This window comes from Procambarus clarkii, chromosome 1, assembly GCF_040958095.1.
Source record: "Procambarus clarkii isolate CNS0578487 chromosome 1, FALCON_Pclarkii_2.0, whole genome shotgun sequence".
Classification (NCBI taxonomy): domain Eukaryota; kingdom Metazoa; phylum Arthropoda; class Malacostraca; order Decapoda; family Cambaridae; genus Procambarus; species Procambarus clarkii.
In genome coordinates, this window is record NC_091150.1 from 59,090,616 (window position 1) to 59,111,074 (window position 20,459).

Genomic DNA, 20,459 nt, shown 5'->3' on the forward strand with positions numbered 1-20,459 from the left:
CTGTTTGATGGGGATTTTTTAGCACCACGTAGCTAGCTTTTTGACACACTGTACTCCCCTTTATATAGTCTAGTGTAGCTTCACAAATGCAGATGTACCTAATGTGTTCATAAAAAAAGAAAAATTGGGAATGAAGTTCGACTCCTCAATGATAACAAAGAGCCACGTGCTTAACCTAGCTCAAAATGCAGCCAGGAAACTTACAGTCTTTATGGCGCATCTCTCACCCCTATTGACAGCAAGGGCTGCAAAACCTTATATGAAGCAGAAGTTTGCTCTCATCTAGAGTATGCATATCACTCTCCTGGACCGCCTCCCTTCCCCCCCCCCCATCATTCATCAGACAGTTAGACAAAGTGGAGAGACGGGTAAGAAGGCCCGTCTTTAGTCTTGACCAAGTCTGGTGGGAACGGTCTGAACATCAGAGCCTGCAACACCGTCGTGACGTTGTTGGTCTTACTGTTATATACAAGGCCAACATCCTCAAAGTTCCGCACCTGGCCCAACACCGTGGACTACCAGTAGTTGTCACTCATAGCACTAAGCTGTCAACCTTCATTCATAGCACTAAGCTGTCTCATTCTGGAAGTGCTATTTTCAAGAACATCACTCCATCAGTCGCTGATGATGGAGTATACATCCAATATACTTATATACATCATTCACTCCTAGGCTAACTCGCATCTGGAACTTGTTCTCTGAAGAGGTTGATACACGGGAGATCAGGTCAACTGGTCACATGAAGGCTCTATCACACAGTTATCACAAGGTCATTCTGTTCCTTATATGATTGTTATATAATGTTGTTAATGAATTAAGGCTATTCCTACTGATGCACTTAACAGGCTCATTAAATAAATGGGCCTCTAGGAGTAGGTTTTAACTTAGCTGATGAAGGATTATAGCTCTTGCTTGTAGTTTCACCAGGTTCTTCATATGATAATTCCCTATATGATTGTACTAGGAAACTTTCCCATGAAATAAATAAGTGTGAAAATGAATGACCTGAGAAAGGCCTTTGATACTGTTAATCATAACTACCTCTTACTCAAACTTCACCATTAATGAATCCGAGGCCATGCCCTGAACTATATCCGATCCTATCTTAATGACAGACACCAATATGTAGCCATCAATGATATAACCTCACCCACTCTACCATTAACCGTAGGAGTGCCACAGGGCAACATCCTAGGGCCTCTCCTATTTCTTGTATACATTAATAATCTGCCTAATGTCTCTAACATTCATAAACCTATATTATTTACTGACGATAATACCTTCATCTATTCAGACCTCAACCCACACACACTAAATAATGTTGCAAATAACGATTTAAAAAATCCACTCATGGGTGGCAACCATCAAACTCACACTAAACATCGCAATGACCTATTATATCTGATTTGGAAGCAAATCAACAAATGCAATTCAGCTTCAGATAAACAATGTTAACATCAGCAATAAAAAGGATGGAAATATCCTTGGCCTATACATAGATAAGAGACTCAACTTCAGCACCCACATACAACACACTAACAAAAAGAGTCTCAAAAAACGGTTGGTATACTTTCTAAAATCAGACATTATGTTCCAAACTCTGCTCTCTTCTCATAGTATGCGATAATCTATCCCTATCTTACATACATTATCTGTGCATGGGGTTCAACCACTGCAAACTCCGTCAGGCCCATCATCACCCAGCAAAATTCTGCTATCAGAACATCAACAAACTCTGCTTTCAGACAACACATAGCTCTCCCCTGTTTAAATCCCTCAACGTGCTAAACAAACTCACTTTACACATTCTCTTGTTCCCTTTACATATACAAAACCCTGTTCCTAGATGCCAACCCTGATCTGAAACTCTTCCTTGACGGATGTAATAGAACCCATAATCACCACACCAGACAAATATTTCTGATATCCCCGAGTCAAACTAAATCTGTGTAAACACTATGCAAATACAGGGACCTAGTCTATGAACTCACTAACGAATTAAAAAGCTGTCCAACCTTCCCCCTTATTCAAAAGTAACACCAAAAAGTACCTAATGTCATCCTCATATATTTCTACCTAGTGCTTCACACTCGCACTGTATCGTGTTCTACCCCAGAATATGTGCCTAAGCCATATAACTACACCATTGTAATCACTGCTATCATCTTATATCATGGTTGTTATGTTGAACCACAATGGACCTAGAAATAATCCTCAAATTATGCTACAAATTACCTACTTAAAATTATATGTTAGATTAAAGACCTGCCTGAAACGCGATGCGCGTTGGTGGCTCTACAAGAATGTATAAACATCATTGCTATGTGTTCATAAACCCATTGTACCTTCTTGCATATATATAAATAAATTAATATATATATAAATAAATAAGTTAACAGGCAGAGAGACAAAGATCAAGAGAGAGAGAGAGAGAGAGAGAGAGAGAGAGAGAGAGAGAGAGAGAGAGAGAGAGAGAGAGAGAGAGAGAGAGAGAGAGAGAGAGAGAGAGAGCAAAAAAAAAAAACAAAGACAGAGAGAAATGGATGTGGGGCGGGTGGGAGAGTGGAGGTCCGTTGACGTATTGGGCGACGTCAGCGGAGCTCCAGGGCGACCCACAGGTGGAGCGAGGCTGGCTGCTGCGGTGAGCCTATAGCCATGTACAGCCCAAGAGCTGTTGACCACAGACAGTATTGTATTACACTCACTCTCGCTACAGGCCCCCAGGAACTCCTCCATACTCCTGTTCTGGTGGCAATTCTTACCTATTAGTACTACTACACACACCACATGTGCACACAAACACACACACACACACACACACAGGGTGGGGGGGGGGGGCTGGCCTGGTAGCCTGGTGGATAGCGCGCAGGACTCGTAATTCTGTGGAGCGGGTTCGATTCCTGTACCAGGCAGAAATAAATGGGCAAAGTTTCTTTTATCCTGATTGCCCCTGTTACCTAGCAGTACATAGGTACCTGGGAGTTAGTCAGCTGTCACGGGCTGCTTCCTGGGGTGTGTGTGTGTGGTGTTAAAAAAATAAATAAATATAGCAGTTAGTAAACAGTTGATTGACAATTGAGAGGCGGGCCGAAAGAGCAAAGCTCAACCCCCACAAACACAACTAGGTGAATACACACACACACACATAGGAAAGACTAGGGGTATACATAAGGGTATGACCCTCACGTTCTTGGAAACAGAAGAGTAAGCGGAAACATGATAACCACCTACAAAATTCTCAGAGGAATTGACAATGTGACAAAGACAAACTCTTTAGCATGGGTGGAACATGAATAAAGAGACACAGGTGTAAACTAAGTACCCAAATAGGCCACAGAGACATTAAAAATATTTTTTTTTTCAGTGTCAGAGTAGATAATAAATGAAATGTATTAAGCAGTGGTGTGGTGGAGGCTGACTCCAATACACAGTTTCAAATGTAGATTTGAAGTGCACACAAACGTTAAGTATTTGTAGTTAATTTAAATTAGAAACGTTTTAAACAGGCAGTTCTATATTTGCAAAAAAAGTCTACGATTTGATTGAGTGAATTTAACGTATTATACATGTTAGAAAGACGACTTTATATAAACAGGTACAGCGTCACCTTTCTGCGACCAATTAAAAATGTCAAAAGACGTAAAGTGTTTGCTGGGATAGAGCATAAGAATGACTGTGCAGATGCTGGCATTTTTGGAGACCCAAGCAGGGGTCTCACCCATGCAGGACAACGCTGCCAGGCGGTCTGGTGCCTCCTGAGAAGGGTTGCAACTACACCTGTGCCAGTGCGGGTGGGGCTAAAAGTGACACGGGTATCAACTGAATCATCCTGTGTTGACGGATGTGTAAGTCATCAGGATGTGTACGATCACTGTTAGAAAGGTCAAAATACTTAGTCCACTTGGCAGAACCAAACAAATCTTGGAACGTAGACGAGTTGGAACGAACAGTGCACATTCGAGTGTGGTAGGTGTGGCGCTGAGCTCCGCCAGTATGAGGGGGTTAAAAAGCGTCGTTGTCACACCAAGAGATGGAGCCACTCCAGACAACGAGGTGGTCACCACCAGTGGCTTGGGGCTGTACCCTCCCACGGAAGTTGAAGAGGAGCAGAGAGGGTCATTCAGGTGAATCAACAAAGGAGCGTGGTCTGATCCCTTTGGAGCCGGAGCTACGAAGCCCAATCTTCCATCACCCGCCGACACGGTGGACATGATCGTCCAATCCCCACGAGCCAGTCTGTAAGAGAAGTCAGTTCGGTATCCATACAACATTAACTTCAAAAGTCTGGGTCTCGGAGCCAGGGGAGACTTCCTTCCAGGTCAGTTAGGGAAGCCGAGTCCTGGCCTGTGCAGAAAGGGATGAGTCGTCGACAGCGGTGCTCCCACTTCTTAACAGGAGTCCTTTTCCCTCACATATTCTCCCACACATGTGCAAAGACCTCTTAAACTGTTTTATCCCAGCCTGGACACCCTCCCATCCACCAAATGCGGCCGCTCCAGCAGGAGGTCCGTTGAACCGAATAAGATCCCTAAGAGAGTGTACCTTAGCACGTACAACACCCGGAGAGAGGGCCAAGGTAACCCTCACCAGACTCAGGGAGTCGTACGTGAGCCCCACTAATCCACAAGGAGACACTCTGCAAGGGTTGCAGAAGAACTAGAGCAACAGAGGAACATGAAACATTAGACACAACCCTTCGCGACAGCCAGCTTCTGTTGCTTTTAGTTTTGACAACAATGGACAAAAATAGAAAGTAAATAATACAAAAATAAAAACACCTAATCGTGTGATCCTATTTTAGTAAGAAATTTTCACATAGGACAATAATCCATATCTCAGCTACTTAGGCGTACCTGATTTGATACATGTAAATGTCTAATGATTTGAGAAGATATGTTAATCAAATGTCTAGTATGTTTTAAAGGTTCAACGTTGTATAAACCTTTAGAAGCATAGAGAAGCGGAGTATGTACAGGAACCATACGAGTTGTAGTACTGAATAGTTCACGCCACCAAGACACTAAATAGTGGCATGTAATAGCTAGTTTAGGATGCAAACAATCAGGGATACATAGATCGTCAGCTGGGAAGCCAGAGGGCAGACAGATAAATTCTTCGTTCATAGTGTTACTATGAACACGATAATAACTGCCAGTCTGCATAATGACAGTAGTTTGTTATGTTGATATGGAAGCAACTACAGAGTTCTTTATTTAGACTAATGCATATCTTACCTCTGGCATGTGTTCCTACACAAGTATACCCACTCCATCCTTCTGGTATGTGTTCCTACACAAGTATACCCACTCCATCCTTCTGGTACGTGTTCCTTCACTAGTATACCCACTCCATCCTTCTGGTACGTGTTCCTTCACTAGTATACCCACTCTATCCTTCTGGTACGTGTTCCTTCACTAGTATACCCACTCTATCCTTCTGGTACGTGTTCCTTCACTAGTATACCCACTCTATCCTTCTGGTACGTGTTCCTTCACTAGTATACCCACTCCATCCTTCTGGTATGTGTTTCTTCACTAGTATACCCACTCTATCCTTCTGGTACGTGTTCCTTCACTAGTATACCCACTCTATCCTTCTGGTACGTGTTCCTTCACTAGTATACCCACTCCATCCTTCTGGTACGTGTTCCTTCACTAGTATACCCACTCTATCCTTCTGGTACGTGTTCCTTCACTAGTATACCCACTCCATCCTTCTGGTACGTGTTCCTTCACTAGTATACCCACTCCATCCTTCTGGTACGTGTTCCTTCACTAGTATACCCACTCCATCCTTCTGGTACGTGTTTCTTCACTAGTACCATGATTTCTGTTACTTACATTGATCATGAGTTTACCATCGTGACTTGTATAGAGGTTCAGCTGGTCTATATGAAGGTGCAGCTGGTCTATATGGAGGTGCAGCTGGTCTATATGGAGGTGCAGCTGGTCTATATGGAGGTGCAGCTGGTCTATATGGAGGTGCAGCTGGTCTATATGAAGGTGCAGCTGGTCTATATGGAGGTGCAGCTGGTCTATATGGAGGTGCAGCTGGTCTATATGGAAGTGCAGCTGGTCTATATATGAAGGTGCAGCTGGTCTATATATGAAGGTGCAGCTGGTCTATATGGAGGTGCAGCTGGTCTATATGGAGGTGCAGCTGGTCTATATATGAAGGTGCAGCTGGTCTATATATGAAGATGCAGCTGGTCTATATGGAGGTGCAGCTGGTCTATATGGAGGTGCAGCTGGTCTACAGGGTACAGTATAGGTACTGAGCACAGACTTGAGGACTACACCCGGGTGGATACTTGTAATTATTAAGGAATGTATGTGAAAAAGAGATGACTTGTTGACAAACATTTTAGATACTAGTGATATCATGTGTGTGGTGCCCGACCTGTGGCCAGGCTGGGCCCGAGGTCTCTGTGTAGAGTGCAAGCGTCGTGATACTAGTGATATCATGTGTGTGGTGCCCGACCTGTGGCCAGGCTGGGCCCGAGGTCTCTGTGTAGAGTGCAAGCGTCGTGATACTACTGATATCATGTGTGTGGTGCCCGACCTGTGGCCAGGCTGGGCCCGAGGTCTCTGTGTAGAGTTGTGTGGTGCCCGACCTGTGGCCAGGCTGGGCCCGAGGTCTCTGTGTAGAGTGCAAGCGTCGTGATACTAGTGATATCATGTGTGTGGTGCCCGACCTGTGACCAGGCTGGGCCCGAGGTCTCTGTGTAGAGTGCAAGCCTCATTATCTTTATGGTATAAATAGTTGGTTAATTATTTATTAACTTGTATGCAACGTACTGACTTTCTGAGTAAAATTAAGTCTAAAGTTTCCTCGTGTCGTGTATAATGTATCTCATCGTCGGTACATTGTAAACAATTATGTTTTACTTTAGTAAATTTACTCAGATTAGTAATTCTACAGTTTATAACTGTTAATGTTGTTATTGTGTTGTCATTACTACTGTGTTGTGTTTGACTTTATATATGTACAATGTTTCTCTGAACATGACAGATCTGTGGCTCTAGCTCGAACCTTCTCTATGTTTCTTATGTTTTTCTTCATTTGAGAAGTGTGAGCTCATCTATTTGTGCCTGCAGGATTGAGCATTAGTTCTTGGGCCCTGCCTTCTAGCACCGGTTGTTTAAAGTCATGACTCCTGTTATATTGCCCTATGATATCTAATTTTAAAATAATTAGTAGAATTTGCCTCTACAACCTTTAGCTCGTTCCATTTTCCCACTTCTGTTATGCTAAATGAAAACTTTCTAACATCTCTATGACTCATCTGAGTTTCCAGCTTCCACCCATGACCCCTTGTTCTGATGGTATTCACTGTGAACATTTCATCTAATTCTACAGCCAATCCCCTTAAGTATATTGTATCTCTCTATCATATTATCCTCCTCTTTTCTTTTCTTATAGCGTCGTCAGGTTCAGTTTTTTCAGTCACTCTTCATACCCCCATCTCTCGCTATTCTGGAACGAGCCTTGTCACAAACTTCCGAACTTTTTCAGCTTCTTTTTTGTGTTTCATCAGGTGGGAGCTCCATGATGGGGCGGCATACTTTAACACTGGTCTCACGTAGACAGTGTAAACCACTCTAAATTCCTCCTTACTTAAGAAACTGCATCTGGCGCCCAACGTGTTAGGCTAACACCGAACCCGAGAGTTAGGTCAAGTTTAATTTTGCAAATTAAAAGTTATAGGAAATTGTTTGACTTAAAGTGTGAGGCGGTGACCCAAGTGAGAGCCGTGGTGCAGGGATGGCTGCCAGAGTCACGCTCCAGGTAAGGTGTACTCACATTCCTGTACCAAGTGATGGAGAAGGGCGGAGGGTTGCTGGCCACCTCACACTCGAAGTAGACGTCCTCTCCCTCGGTGACCGGCCGCGTCTGGAGGTTGTACCCGAGCCTCAGGGTCACCCTCGGGGCAACTGTGGGCAGGGAGGGCATCATTGTCAGGGTACAGGTAGATAACACCAGGTATATTGGCAACTGTGGGCAGGGAGGGCATCATTGTCAGGGTACAGGTAGATAACACCAGGTATACTGGCAACTGTGGGCAGGGAGGGCATCATTGTCAGGGTACAGGTAGATAACACCAGGTATATTGGCAACTGTGTGAGCAGGGAGGGCATCATTGTCAGGGTACAGGTAGATAACACCAGGTATATTGGCAACTGTGTGAGCAGGGAGGGCATCATTGTCAGGGTGCAGGTAGATAACACCAGGTATACTGGCAACTGTGTGAGCAGGGAGGGCATCATTGTCAGGGTACAGGTAGATAACACCAGGTATACTGGCAACTGTGTGAGCAGGGAAGGCATCATTGTCAGGGTACAGGTAGATAACACCAGGTATACTGGCAACTGTGTGAGCAGGGAGGGCATCATTGTCAGGGTACAGGTAGATAACACCAGGTATACTGGCAACTGTGTGAGCAGGGAGGGCATCATTGTCAGGGTACAGGTAGATAACACCAGGTATACTGGCAACTGTGTGAGCAGGGAAGGCATCATTGTCAGGGTACAGGTAGATAACACCAGGTATACTGGCAACTGTGTGAGCAGGGAAGGCATCAGGTTACAAGGTGAGATAGATACACGATTTATATGTATATTCAAATATTAACTTATAAATAAATTCAACTTCCGCTTAACCCAACATTCCCGTGTGAAGAACCTGCTCACTTAACTTGGTCCCCAGATGTCCGATAACTATAGTTTCCGTTATCCAACACATTAAATAATAATCAAGAGCATATATTTATTGCACAGAGAGGGTACAACACGAGTGTCAGGTGCGTGGGGGACACGAAGGCAAGGTGTGTGGCACGAGGGCCAGGTGTGTGCGGCACGAGGGCCAGGTGTGTGTGGCACGAGGGCCAGGTGTGTGCGGCACGAGGGCCAGGTGTGTGTGGCACGAGGGCCAGGTGTGTGTGCCACGAGGGCCAGGTGTGTGTGGCACGAAGGCCAGGTGTGTGTGCCACGAGGGCCAGGTGTGTGTGGCACGAGGGCCAGGTGTGTGTGGCACGAGGGCCAGGTGTGTGCGGCACGAGGGCCAGGTGTGTGTGCCACGAGGGCCAGGTGTGTGTGGCACGAGGGCCAGGTGTGTGTGCCACGAGGGCCAGGTGTGTGGCACGAGAGCCAGGTGTGTGTGGCACGAGGGCCAGGTGTGTGCGGCACGAGGGCCAGGTGTGTGTGGCACGAGGGCCAGGTGTGTGTGCCACGAGGGCCAGGTGTGTGTGGCACGAGGGCCAGGTGTGTGTGGCACGAGGGCCAGGTGTGTGTGGCACGAGGGCCAGGTGTGTGTGGCACGAGGGCCAGGTGTGTGGCACGAGGGCCAGGTGTGTGTGGCACGAGGGCCAGGTGTGTGCGGCACGAGGGCCAGGTGTGTGCGGCACGAGGGCCAGGTGTGTGCGGCACGAGGGCCAGGTGTGTGCGGCACGAGGGCCAGGTGTGTATGCCACGAGGGCCAGGTGTGTGTGGCACGAGGGCCAGGTGTGTGTGCCACGAGGGCCAGGTGTGTGGCACGAGGGCCAGGTGTGTGTGCCACGAGGGCCAGGTGTGTGCGGCACGAGGGCCAGGTGTGTGTGGCACGAGGGCCAGGTGTGTGTGCCACGAGGGCCAGGTGTGTGTGGCACGAGGGCCAGGTGTGTGCGGCACGAGGGCCAGGTGTGTGTGGCACGAGGGCCAGGTGTGTGTGGCACGAGGGCCAGGTGTGTGCGGCACGAGGGCCAGGTGTGTGTGGCACGAGCGCCAGGTGTGTGTGCCACGAGGGCCAGGTGTGTGTGACACGAGGGCCAGGTGTGTGTGCCACGAGGGCCAGGTGTGTGTGGCACGAGGGCCAGGTGTGTGCGGCACGAGGGCCAGGTGTGTGTGCCACGAGGGCCAGGTGTGTGTGGCACGAGGGCCAGGTGTGTGTGCCACGAGGGCCAGGTGTGTGGCACGAGGGCCAGGTGTGTGTGGGGGAATGATGCAAGTCAAAAACACATGTTTGCTCGCAGTATAAAGTGTGTATCTATGGGTAAGTGTTGGCTGAGCCACAGGGCCAGGAGTCGTCAGTAACTGAAGTTGCATATAACCTGAAGCATTACCCCAGCCGCCCAGGGGCCCAGCTGCCCGGGGCCCAGCTGCCCGGGGCCCAGCTGCCCGGGGCCCAGCCGCCCAGGGGCCCAGCTGCCCGGGGCCCAGCTGCCCGGGGCCCAACCGCCCCGGCCATGTTGCAGCACCATGCTCCATACTGCCGAGGCAGACATTGCACAGGTCTGATGCATCACGGCACTCTTCATCAGGGGTCTGGTAGCTGAAGGGACAGTGCGCAGGACTCGTAATTCTGTGGCCCGGGTTCGATTCCCGGACCACCCAGAAACAAATAGGCAAAGTTTCTTTCACCCTGAATGCCCCTGTTACCTAGCAGTTAATAGGTACCTGGTTGTTAGACAGCTGTTACAGAGCTGCTTCCTCTGTGTGTGTGTGTGTGTTTGTACTCACCTAGTTGTACTCACCTAGTTGTGTTTGCGGGGGTTGAGCTCTGGCTCTTTGGTCCCGCCTCTCAACCGTCAATCAACAGGTGTACAGATTCCTGAGCCTATCGGGCTCTATCATATCTACACTTGAAACTGTGTATGGAGTCAGCCTCCACCACATCACCTCCTAATGCATTCCATTTGTCTACCACACTGACACTAAAAAAGTTCTTTCTAATATCTCTGTGGCTCATTTGGGCACTCAGTTTCCACCTGTGTCCCCTTGTGCGTGTTCCCCTTGTGTTAAATAGACTGTCTTTATCTACCCTATCAATTCCCTTCAGAATCTTGAATGTGGTGATCATGTCCCCCCTAACTCTTCTGTCTTCCAGCGAAGTGAGGTTTAATTCCCGTAGTCTCTCCTCGTAGCTCATACCTCTCAGCTCGGATACTAGTCTGGTGGCAAACCTTTGAACCTTTTCCAGTTTAGTCTTATCCTTGACTAGATATGGACTCCACGCTGGGGCTGCATACTCCAGGATTGGCCTGACATATGTGGTATACAAAGTTCTGAAGGATTCTTTACACAAGTTTTTGAATGCCGTTCGTATGTTGGCCAGCCTGGCATATGCCGCTGATGTTATCCGCTTGATATGTGCTGCAGGAGACAGGTCTGGCGTGATATCAACCCCCAAGTCTTTTTCCTTCTCTGACTCCTGAAGAATTTCCTCTCCCAGATGATACCTTGTATCTGGCCTCCTGCTCCCTACACCTATCTTCATTACATTACATTTGGTTGGGTTAAACTCTAACAACCATTTGTTCGACCATTCCTTCAGCTTGTCTAGGTCTTCTTGAAGCCTCAAACAGTCCTCTTCTGTTTTAATCCTTCTCATAATTTTAGCATCGTCAGCAAACATTGAGAGAAATGAATTGATACCCTCCGGGAGATCATTTACATATATCAGAAACAAGATAGGACCGAGTACAGAGCCCTGTGGGACTCCACTGGTGACTTCACGTCAAACGGAGGTCTCACCCCTCACCATAACTCTCTGCTTCCTATTGCTTAGATACTCCCTTATCCACTGGAGCACCTTACCAGCTACACCTGCCTGTCTCTCCAGCTTATGTACCAGCCTCTTATGCGGTACTGTGTCAAAGGCTTTCCGACAATCCAAGAAAATGCAGTCCTCCCAGCCCTCTCTTTCTTGCTTAATCTTTGCCACCTGATCGTAGAATTCTATCAAGCCTGTAAGGCAAGATTTACCCTCCCTGAACCCATGTTGGCGATTTGTCACGAAGTCCCTTCTCTCCAGATGTGTTACCAGGTTTTTTCTCACGATCTTCTCCATCACCTTGCATGGTATACAAGTCAAGGACACTGGCCTGTAGTTCAGTGCCTCTTGCCTGTCGCCCTTTTTGTATATTGGGACCACATTCGCCGTCTTCCATATTTCTGGTAGGTCTCCCGTCTCCAGTGACTTACACTATGAAGAGTGGCAAGCAAAGTGCCTCTGCACACTCTTTCAGTACCCATGGTGAGATCCCATCTGGACCAACAGCCTTTCTAACATCCAGATCTAGCAGGTGTCTCTTGACCACCTCTCTCGTAATTTCGAACTCTTCCAAGGCCGCCTGGTTTACCTCCCTTTCTCCTAGCACAGTGACCTCACCTTGTTCTATTGTGAAGACCTCCTGAAACCTCTTGTTGAGTTCTTCACACACCTCTCTGTCATTCTCTGTATACCTGTCCTCGCCTGTTCGCCTGTGTGTGTGTGTGTGTGAGTGTGTGTGTGTGTGTGTGTGTGTGTGTGTGTGTGTGTGTGTGTGTGTGTGTGTGTGTGTGTGTGTGTGTGTGTGTGTGTACTCACCTAATTGTACTCACCTAATTGTGCTTGCGGGGGTTGAGCTCTGGCTCTTTGGTCCCGCCTCTCAACCGTCAATCAACTGGTGTACAGATTCCTGAGCCTATTGGGCTTTATCATATCTACATTTGAAACTGTGTATGGAGTCAGCCTCCACCACATCACTTCCTAATGCATTCCATTTACTAACTACTCTGACACTGAAAAAGTTCTTTCTAACGTCTCTGTGGCTCATTTGGGTACTCAGCTTCCACCTGTGTCCCCTTGTTCGCGTCCCACCAGTGTTGAATAGTTCATCCTTGTTTACCCGGTCGATTCCCCTGAGGATTTTGTAGGTTGTGATCATGTCCCCCCTTACTCTTCTGTCTTCCAGTGTCGTGAGGTGCATTTCCCGCAGCCTTTCCTCATAACTCATGCCTCTTAGTTCTGGGACTAGTCTAGTAGCATACCTTTGGACTTTTTCCAGCTTCGTCTTGTGCTTGACAAGGTACGGGCTCCATGCTGGGGCCGCATACTCCAGGATTGGTCTTACATATGTGGTGTACAAGATTCTGAATGCTTCCTTACACAGGTTCCTGAACGCCGTTCTGATGTTAGCCAGCCTCGCATATGCCGCAGACGTTATTCTCTTTATGTGGGCTTCAGGAGACAGGTTTGGTGTGATATCAACTCCTAGATCTTTCTCTCTGTCTGTTTCATTAAGTACTTCATCTCCTATTCTGTATCCTGTGCCTGGCCTCCTGTTTCCACTTCCTAGTTTCATTACTTTGCATTTACTCGGGTTGAACTTCAACAGCCATTTGTTGGACCATTCACTCAGTCTATCCAGGTCATCTTGTAGCCTCCTACTATCATCCTCTGTTTCAATCCTCCTCATAATTTTTGCATCGTCGGCAAACATTGAGAGGAACGAATCTATACCCTCTGGGAGATCATTTACATATACCAGAAACAGTATAGGTCCAAGGACTGACCCCTGCGGGACTCCACTTGTGACGTCTCGCCAATCTGAGACCTCACCCCTCACACAGACTCGTTGTCTCCTGTTGCTTAGGTACTCCTCTATCCACCGGAGTACCTTCCCTCTCACTCCAGCCTGCATCTCCAACTTTCGCACTAGCCTCTTGTGTGGCACTGTATCAAAGGCTTTCTGACAATCCAAAAATATGCAGAACTGTGTGTGTGTGTGTGTGTGTGTGTGTGTGTGTGTGTGTGTGTGTGTGTGTGTGTGTGTGTGTGTGTGTGTGTGTGAAAAATAGTAGTTAGTAGTAATAAGCACAACTTGGTGAATACGTAACGCCTTAATTACGGCTAATGAGAAGAAAATTGTTGGTGCCGGGATTATTCCTGTAATGATATCTGCACCACCAGATATCTGGATAATCTTCAACAATCAAGACTCAGTTTTGACTTGGGTAATGCCAACCACAACGCTGAAAAAGTGCAAAAGTGTGCAAGAAGACCGGAGTCAGAGCTAACAGGATATATTAAGGGAACTAAACATCACAAACCTGGAGGAGATAAGAACCAGAAGAAACATGATCGCAGCATACGAGATACAAAGGGGTATTGACTAGATAGACACAGTCTATATTGTCAATAAAGCACAGTCTTTATATTTACAAAAAGAAGGACAAGGGGATGTAAGTAGAAATGTTAAGTTCTTGTACCCTGTATGGGTCGCCATCTATTTTATCTTGATGACGTGTGTTCATTTATGCTATTGTAATCTCCCATTGTATATTGTATGAGAGTAGGCATTGGTCCGGGGTATGAGTGGACCTGGGGTATGAGTGGACCCGGGGTATGAGTGGACCCGGGGTATGAGTGGACCCGGGGTATGAGTGGACCCGGGGTTTGAGTGGACCCGGGGTATGAGTGGACCCGGGGTATGAGTGGACCCGGGGTATGAGTGGACCCGGGGTATGAGTGGACCCGGGGTATGAGTGGACCCAGGGTATGAGTGGACCCGGGATATGAGTGGACCCTAAATATGAGTGGACCCGGGGTATGAGTGAACCCGGGGTATGAGTGGACCCGGGGTATGAGTGGACACGGGGTATGAGTGGACCCGGGGTATGAGTGGACCCAAAGTATGAGTGGACCCGGGGTATGAGTGGACCCGGGGTATGAGTGGACCCAGGGTATGAGTGGACCTGGGGTATGAGTGGACCCAGGGTATGAGTGGACCCAGGGTATGAGTGGACCCAGGGTATGAGTGGACCCAGGGTATGAGTGGACCCAGGGTATGAGTGGACCCGGGGAATGAGTGGACCCAGGGTATGAGTGGACCCAGGGTATGAGTGGACCCAGGGTATGAGTGGACCTGGGGTATGAGTGGACCCAGGGTATGAGTGGACCCGGGGTATGAGTGGACCCAGGGTATGAGTGGACCCAGGGTATAAGTGGACATAGGGTATGAGTGGACCCGGGGAATGAGTGGACCCAGGGTATGAGTGGACCCAGGGTATGAATGGACCCAGGGTATGATTGGACCTGGGGTATGAGTGGACCTGAGGAATGAGTGGACCTTGGTATGAGTGGACCTGGGTATAAGTGGACCCGGGGTATGAGTGGACTCGGTGTATGAGTGGACCCAGGGTATGAGTGGACCCGGGGTATGAGTGGACCCAGGGTATGAGTGGACCCAGGGTATGAGTGGACCCAGGGTATGAGTGGACCCAGGGTATGAGTGGACCCAGGGTATGAGTGGACCCAGGGTATGAGTGGACCCAGGGTATGAGTGGACCCGGGGTATGAGTGGACCCGGGGTATGAATGGTCCCGGGGTATGAGTGGACCCGGGGTATGAGTGGACCCGGGGTATGAGTGGTCCCGGGGTATGAGTGGACCCGGGGTATGAGTGGACCCGGGGTATGAGTGGACCCGGGGTATGAGTGGTCCCGGGGTATGAGTGGACCCAGGGTATGAGTGGTCCCGGGGTATGAGTGGACCCGGGGTGTGAGTGGACCCGGGGTATGAGTGGACCCGGGGTATGAGTGGACCCGGGGTATGAGTGGACCCAGGGTATGAGTGGACCCAGGGTATGAGTGGACCCGGGGTATGAGTGGACCCGAGGTATGAGTGGACGCGGGGTATGAGTGGACCCGGGGTATGAGTGGACGAGGGGTATGAGTGGACCCAGGGTATGAGTAGACCCGGGGTATGAGTGGACCCGGGGTATGAGTGGACCCGGGGTATGAGTGGACCCAGGGTATGAGTGGACCCGGGGTATGAGTGGACCTGGGGTATGAGTGGACCCGGGGTATGAGTGGACCCGGGGTATGAGTGGACCCAGGGTATGAGTGGACCCGGGGTATGAGTGGACCCGGGGTATGAGTGGACCCAGGGTATGAGTGGACCCAGGGTATGAGTGGACCCAGGGTATGAGTGGACCCAGGGTATGAGTGGACCCGGGGTATGAGTGGACCCAGGGTATGAGTGGACCCGGGGTATGAGTGGACCCGGGGTATGAGTGGACCCAGGGTATGAGTGGACCCGGGGTATGAGTGGACCCGGGGTATGAGTGGACCCAGGGTATGAGTGGACCCAGGGTATGAGTGGACCCAGGGTATGAGTGGACCCGGGGTATGAGTGGACCCAGGGTATGAGTGGACCCGGGGTATGAGTGGACCCGGGGTATGAGTGGACCCGGGGTATGAGTGGACCCAGGGTATGAGTGGACCCGGGGTATGAGTGGACCCGGGGTATGAGTTGACCCAGGGTATGAGTGGACCCGGGGTATGAGTGGACCCAGGGTATGAGTGGACCCAGGGTATGAGTGGACCCAGGGTATGAGTGGACCCGGGGTATGAGTGGACCCAGGGTATGAGTGGACCCGGGGTATGAGTGGACCCAGGGTATGAGTGGACCCGGGGTATGAGTGGACCCGGGGTATGAGTGGACCCAGGGTATGAGTGGACCCGGGTTATGAGTGGACCCGGGGTATGAGTGGACCCGGGGTATGAGTGGACCTGGGGTATGAGTGGACCTGGGGTATGAGTGGACCCGGGGTATGAGTGGACCCAGGGTATGAGTGGACCCGGGGTATGAGTGGACCCAGGGTATGAGTGGACCCAGGGTATGAGTGGACCCAGGGTATGAGTGGACCCAGGGTATGAGTGGACCCAGGGTATGAGTGGACCCAGGGTATGAGTGGACCCAGGGTATGAGTGGACCCGGGGTATGAGTGGACCTGAGGAATGAGTGGACCTTGGTATGAGTGGACCTGGGTATAAGTGGACCCGGGGTATGAGTGGACTCGGTGTATGAGTGGACCCAGGGTATGAGTGGACCCGGGGTATGAGTGGACCCAGGGTATGAGTGGACCAAGGGTATGAGTGGACCCAGGGTATGAGTGGACCCAGGGTATGAGTAGACCCAGGGTATGAGTGGACCCAGGGTATGAGTGGACCCGGGGTATGAGTGGACCCGGGGTATGAATGGTCCCGGGGTATGAGTGGACCCGGGGTATGAGTGGACCCGGGGTATGAGTGGTCCCGGGGTATGAGTGGACCCAGGGTATGAGTGGACCCGGGGTATGAGTGGACCCGGGGTATGAGTGGTCCCGGGGTATGAGTGGACCCAGGGTATGAGTGGTCCCGGGGTATGAGTGGACCCGGGGTGTGAGTGGACCCGGGGTATGAGTGGACCCGGGGTATGAGTGGACCCGGGGTATGAGTGGACCCAGGGTATGAGTGGACCCAGGGTATGAGTGGACCCGGGGTATGAGTGGACCCAGGGTATGAGTGGACCCGGGGTATGAGTGGACCCAGGGTATGAGTGGACCCAGGGTATGAGTGGACCCAGGGTATGAGTGGACCCAGGGTATGAGTGGACCCAGGGTATGAGTGGACCCAGGGTATGAGTGGACCCAGGGTATGAGTGGACCCAGGGTATGAGTAGACCCAGGGTATGAGTGGACCCAGGGTATGAGTGGACCCGGGGTATGAGTGGACCCGGGGTATGAATGGTCCCGGGGTATGAGTGGACCCGGGGTATGATTGGTCCCGGGGTATGAGTGGTTCCGGGGTATGAGTGGACCCAGGGTATGAGTGGACCCGGGGTATGAGTGGACCCGGGGTATGAGTGGTCCCGGGGTATGAGTGGACCCAGGGTATGAGTGGTCCGGGGTATGAGTGGACCCGGGGTGTGAGTGGACCCGGGGTATGAGTGGACCCGGGGTATGAGTGGACCCGGGGTATGAGTGGACCCAGGGTATGAGTGGACCCGGGGTATGAGTGGACCCGGGGTATGAGTCGACCCGAGGTATGAGTGGACGCGGGGTATGAGTGGACCCGGGGTATGAGTGGACCCTGGGTATGAGTGGACCCAGGGTATGAGTAGACCCGGGGTATGAGTGGACCCAGTGTATGAGTGGACCCAGGGTATGAGTGGACCCGGGGTATGAGTGGACCCGGGGTATGAGTGGACCCAGGGTATGAGTGGACCCGGGGTATGAGTGGACCCGGGGTATGAGTGGACCCAGGGTATGAGTGGACCCAGGGTATGAGTGGACCCAGGGTATGAGTGGACCCGGGGTATGAGTGGACCCAGGGTATGAGTGGACCCGGGGTATGAGTGGACCCGGGGTATGAGTGGACCCAGGGTACGAGTTGACCCAGGGTATGAGTGGACCCGGGGTATGAGTGGACCCAGGGTATGAGTGGACCCAGGGTATGAGTGGACCCGGGGTATGAGTGGACCCAGGGTATGAGTGGACCCGGGGTATGAGTGGACCCGGGGTATGAGTTGACCCAGGGTATGAGTGGACCCGGGGTATGAGTGGACCCAGGGTATGAGTGGACCCAGGGTATGAGTGGACCCAGGGTATGAGTGGACCCGGGGTATGAGTGGACCCAGGGTATGAGTGGACCCGGGGTATGAGTGGACCCGGGGTATGAGTGGACCCGGGGTATGAGTGGACCCGGGGTATGAGTGGACCCAGGGTATGAGTGGACCCGGGTTATGAGTGGACCCGGGGTATGAGTGGACCCGGGGTATGAGTGGACCTGGGGTATGAGTGGACCTGGGGTATGAGTGGACCCGGGGTATGAGTGGACCCAGGGTATGAGTGGACCCGGGGTATGAGTGGACCCAGGGTATGAGTGGACCCAGGGTATGAGTGGACCCTGGGTATGAGTGGACCCAGGGTATGAGTGGACCCAGGGTATGAGTGGACCCAGGGTATGAGTGAACCCGGGGTACGAGTGGACCCGGGGTACGAGTGGACCCGAGGTATGAGTGGACCCAGGGTATGAGTGGACCCGGGGTATGAGTGGACCCGGGGTACGAGTGGACCCGGGGTACGAGTGGACCCGGGGTACGAGTGGACCCGGGGTATGAATGGACCCGGGGTATGAGTGGACCCGGGGTATGAGTGGACCCAGGGTATGAGTGGACCCGAGGTATGAGTGGACCCGGGGTATTATACACGAGAATTTGTCACGTGGTGTGCAGCACTGTTACCAGTTCTTGCATTGCACTATTTATTATATTCCTTTGGTGCAGCCTATTTCTTTGTTATTACAGAATAAATAAGATATTAATTACTTTTGTTTAGAAGCGTTTAAGAGTGATTATCTCAGTATGTAAGTGTCTCCTTAAGATGCTTTGCGAGTCGTGTTTTGGCTAACACATCTGACAATAGAAGTTACTTAACAAAGTTTTAATGAATATATATATACATATTCTAATTCTTAGAATATGGGTATCCTCTGATGTTTACTTTAATCCTAAACTGGAATAATGTGAATATTTCCGATATAAGAATTCCATAAGACCGAAGCTGAAACTTTGTCAATAATATTTCCTTAAACTTCTATTTAAACTATTATCTGAAAATGAACTTGATATGATTTTAACTTTACTCATGAATGGGAGTAGAGTGAATATTTTCTACATAAGAATTCTTTAACAAACTCCTAATAAAACTATTTTCTGAAAATTAACTTTGTAAGATTTTACGAAAAAACAGCCAAGGTTAAGAGATCATATTGGGACATGAAGCTTGAAGTTTGAAACTCTGAAACTTTACCCCTAAAATGGGTTGTAACGTAGCACGAAATTTGCCCCAAAACCAAAACTTCACACTAAGTTGCCTCTCCTACCATTGACCACCACCCCACCTGGGTTAAGTAAGCACAGGTACACATACAACACACCCAAGCTAAGTAAGCACAGCTAGACACACAACACCCTGGAGCTACACAAGCACAGCTGCACTTTAATGGAAGGGACTGCCACTGTACATGCGATATTTGCAGAAATGTTCACAGTGAAGGAAGTAGCCATGAAAGCAGCTACCTCACAGGAAGCAGCAAGGTGCACTAGTCAGCTGCTGGAGAGGAAAAGATCAGTGTTGGTAGTAGTGGGCATTAAAGAACAGGAAGGCTCCAGTAAGACAAAATGGAATGGTAGGAATAATGAGGAAGTGAGAGAGATCCTACAGAGGTTACAGATGGGAATGGGGCTGGACAAAGCATAAAGAAGGGTTTTCAGACTAGGCTGGTACAACAAGGACAGAGATCGCCTGATAAAGAGGATGTTTACGAACGAGATCACAAAGGAGGCAAGTCTAACAAGAGCCATCTGTTTTATGTGAAAGGATACACGATAGTATTCCTCCAGAAGGACATGATGAGGGAAGAGAGAGAGTAATGGCAGCAGAAGCAAGGAGAAAGCGCAGAGGGAGAGAAGAGGAGCAAGGAACCACAACCCCCCAACACAACAATCCTAGAGAGGAATGGGGAACTCCCAACCAGAATCCCCAGAGGAGAGGACAACATCCTCACATTTCTCCCCATAGAATCCCTCCTTACCCCTGAACCCTCCCTGTCCCCATTCAAATTCTCCTTCCACCCTCCCTCTCCCATCACCATATACTCTCCCTGTCCCCTCTTTCCCCCTCATCCTGTACCCTCTCTGTCCCTTCTCCCCCCAATATCCTTCTTTGATCCCCCTCCCCCCTCACGCAACATCCTTCCTGTCCCTCTCCCCCCATACCCTCCCTGTCCCCCCTTCCCTTGACTCCTCACTCCGTGCCCAAAAATCCTCTGAGACCCTGCTAACCAACTCACAAATCCCCACACCTATGGAATGACTTCCTCTATCAGCAGAAAAACC

At 49.9% G+C, this 20,459-nt stretch overlaps 1 protein-coding gene across 1 annotated transcript in view; it reads right to left on the minus strand.

Annotated features, from left to right (window-relative positions):
- Positions 1-20,459, minus strand: part of LOC123755425 (synaptogenesis protein syg-2) — a 773,573-nt gene that overhangs the window by 377,888 nt on the left and 375,226 nt on the right. The window contains exon 6 of the mRNA XM_069312426.1: positions 7,804-7,934. Coding sequence (XP_069168527.1) covers positions 7,804-7,934 — 131 coding nt within the window. The remainder of the gene's footprint in view (positions 1-7,803; positions 7,935-20,459) is intronic.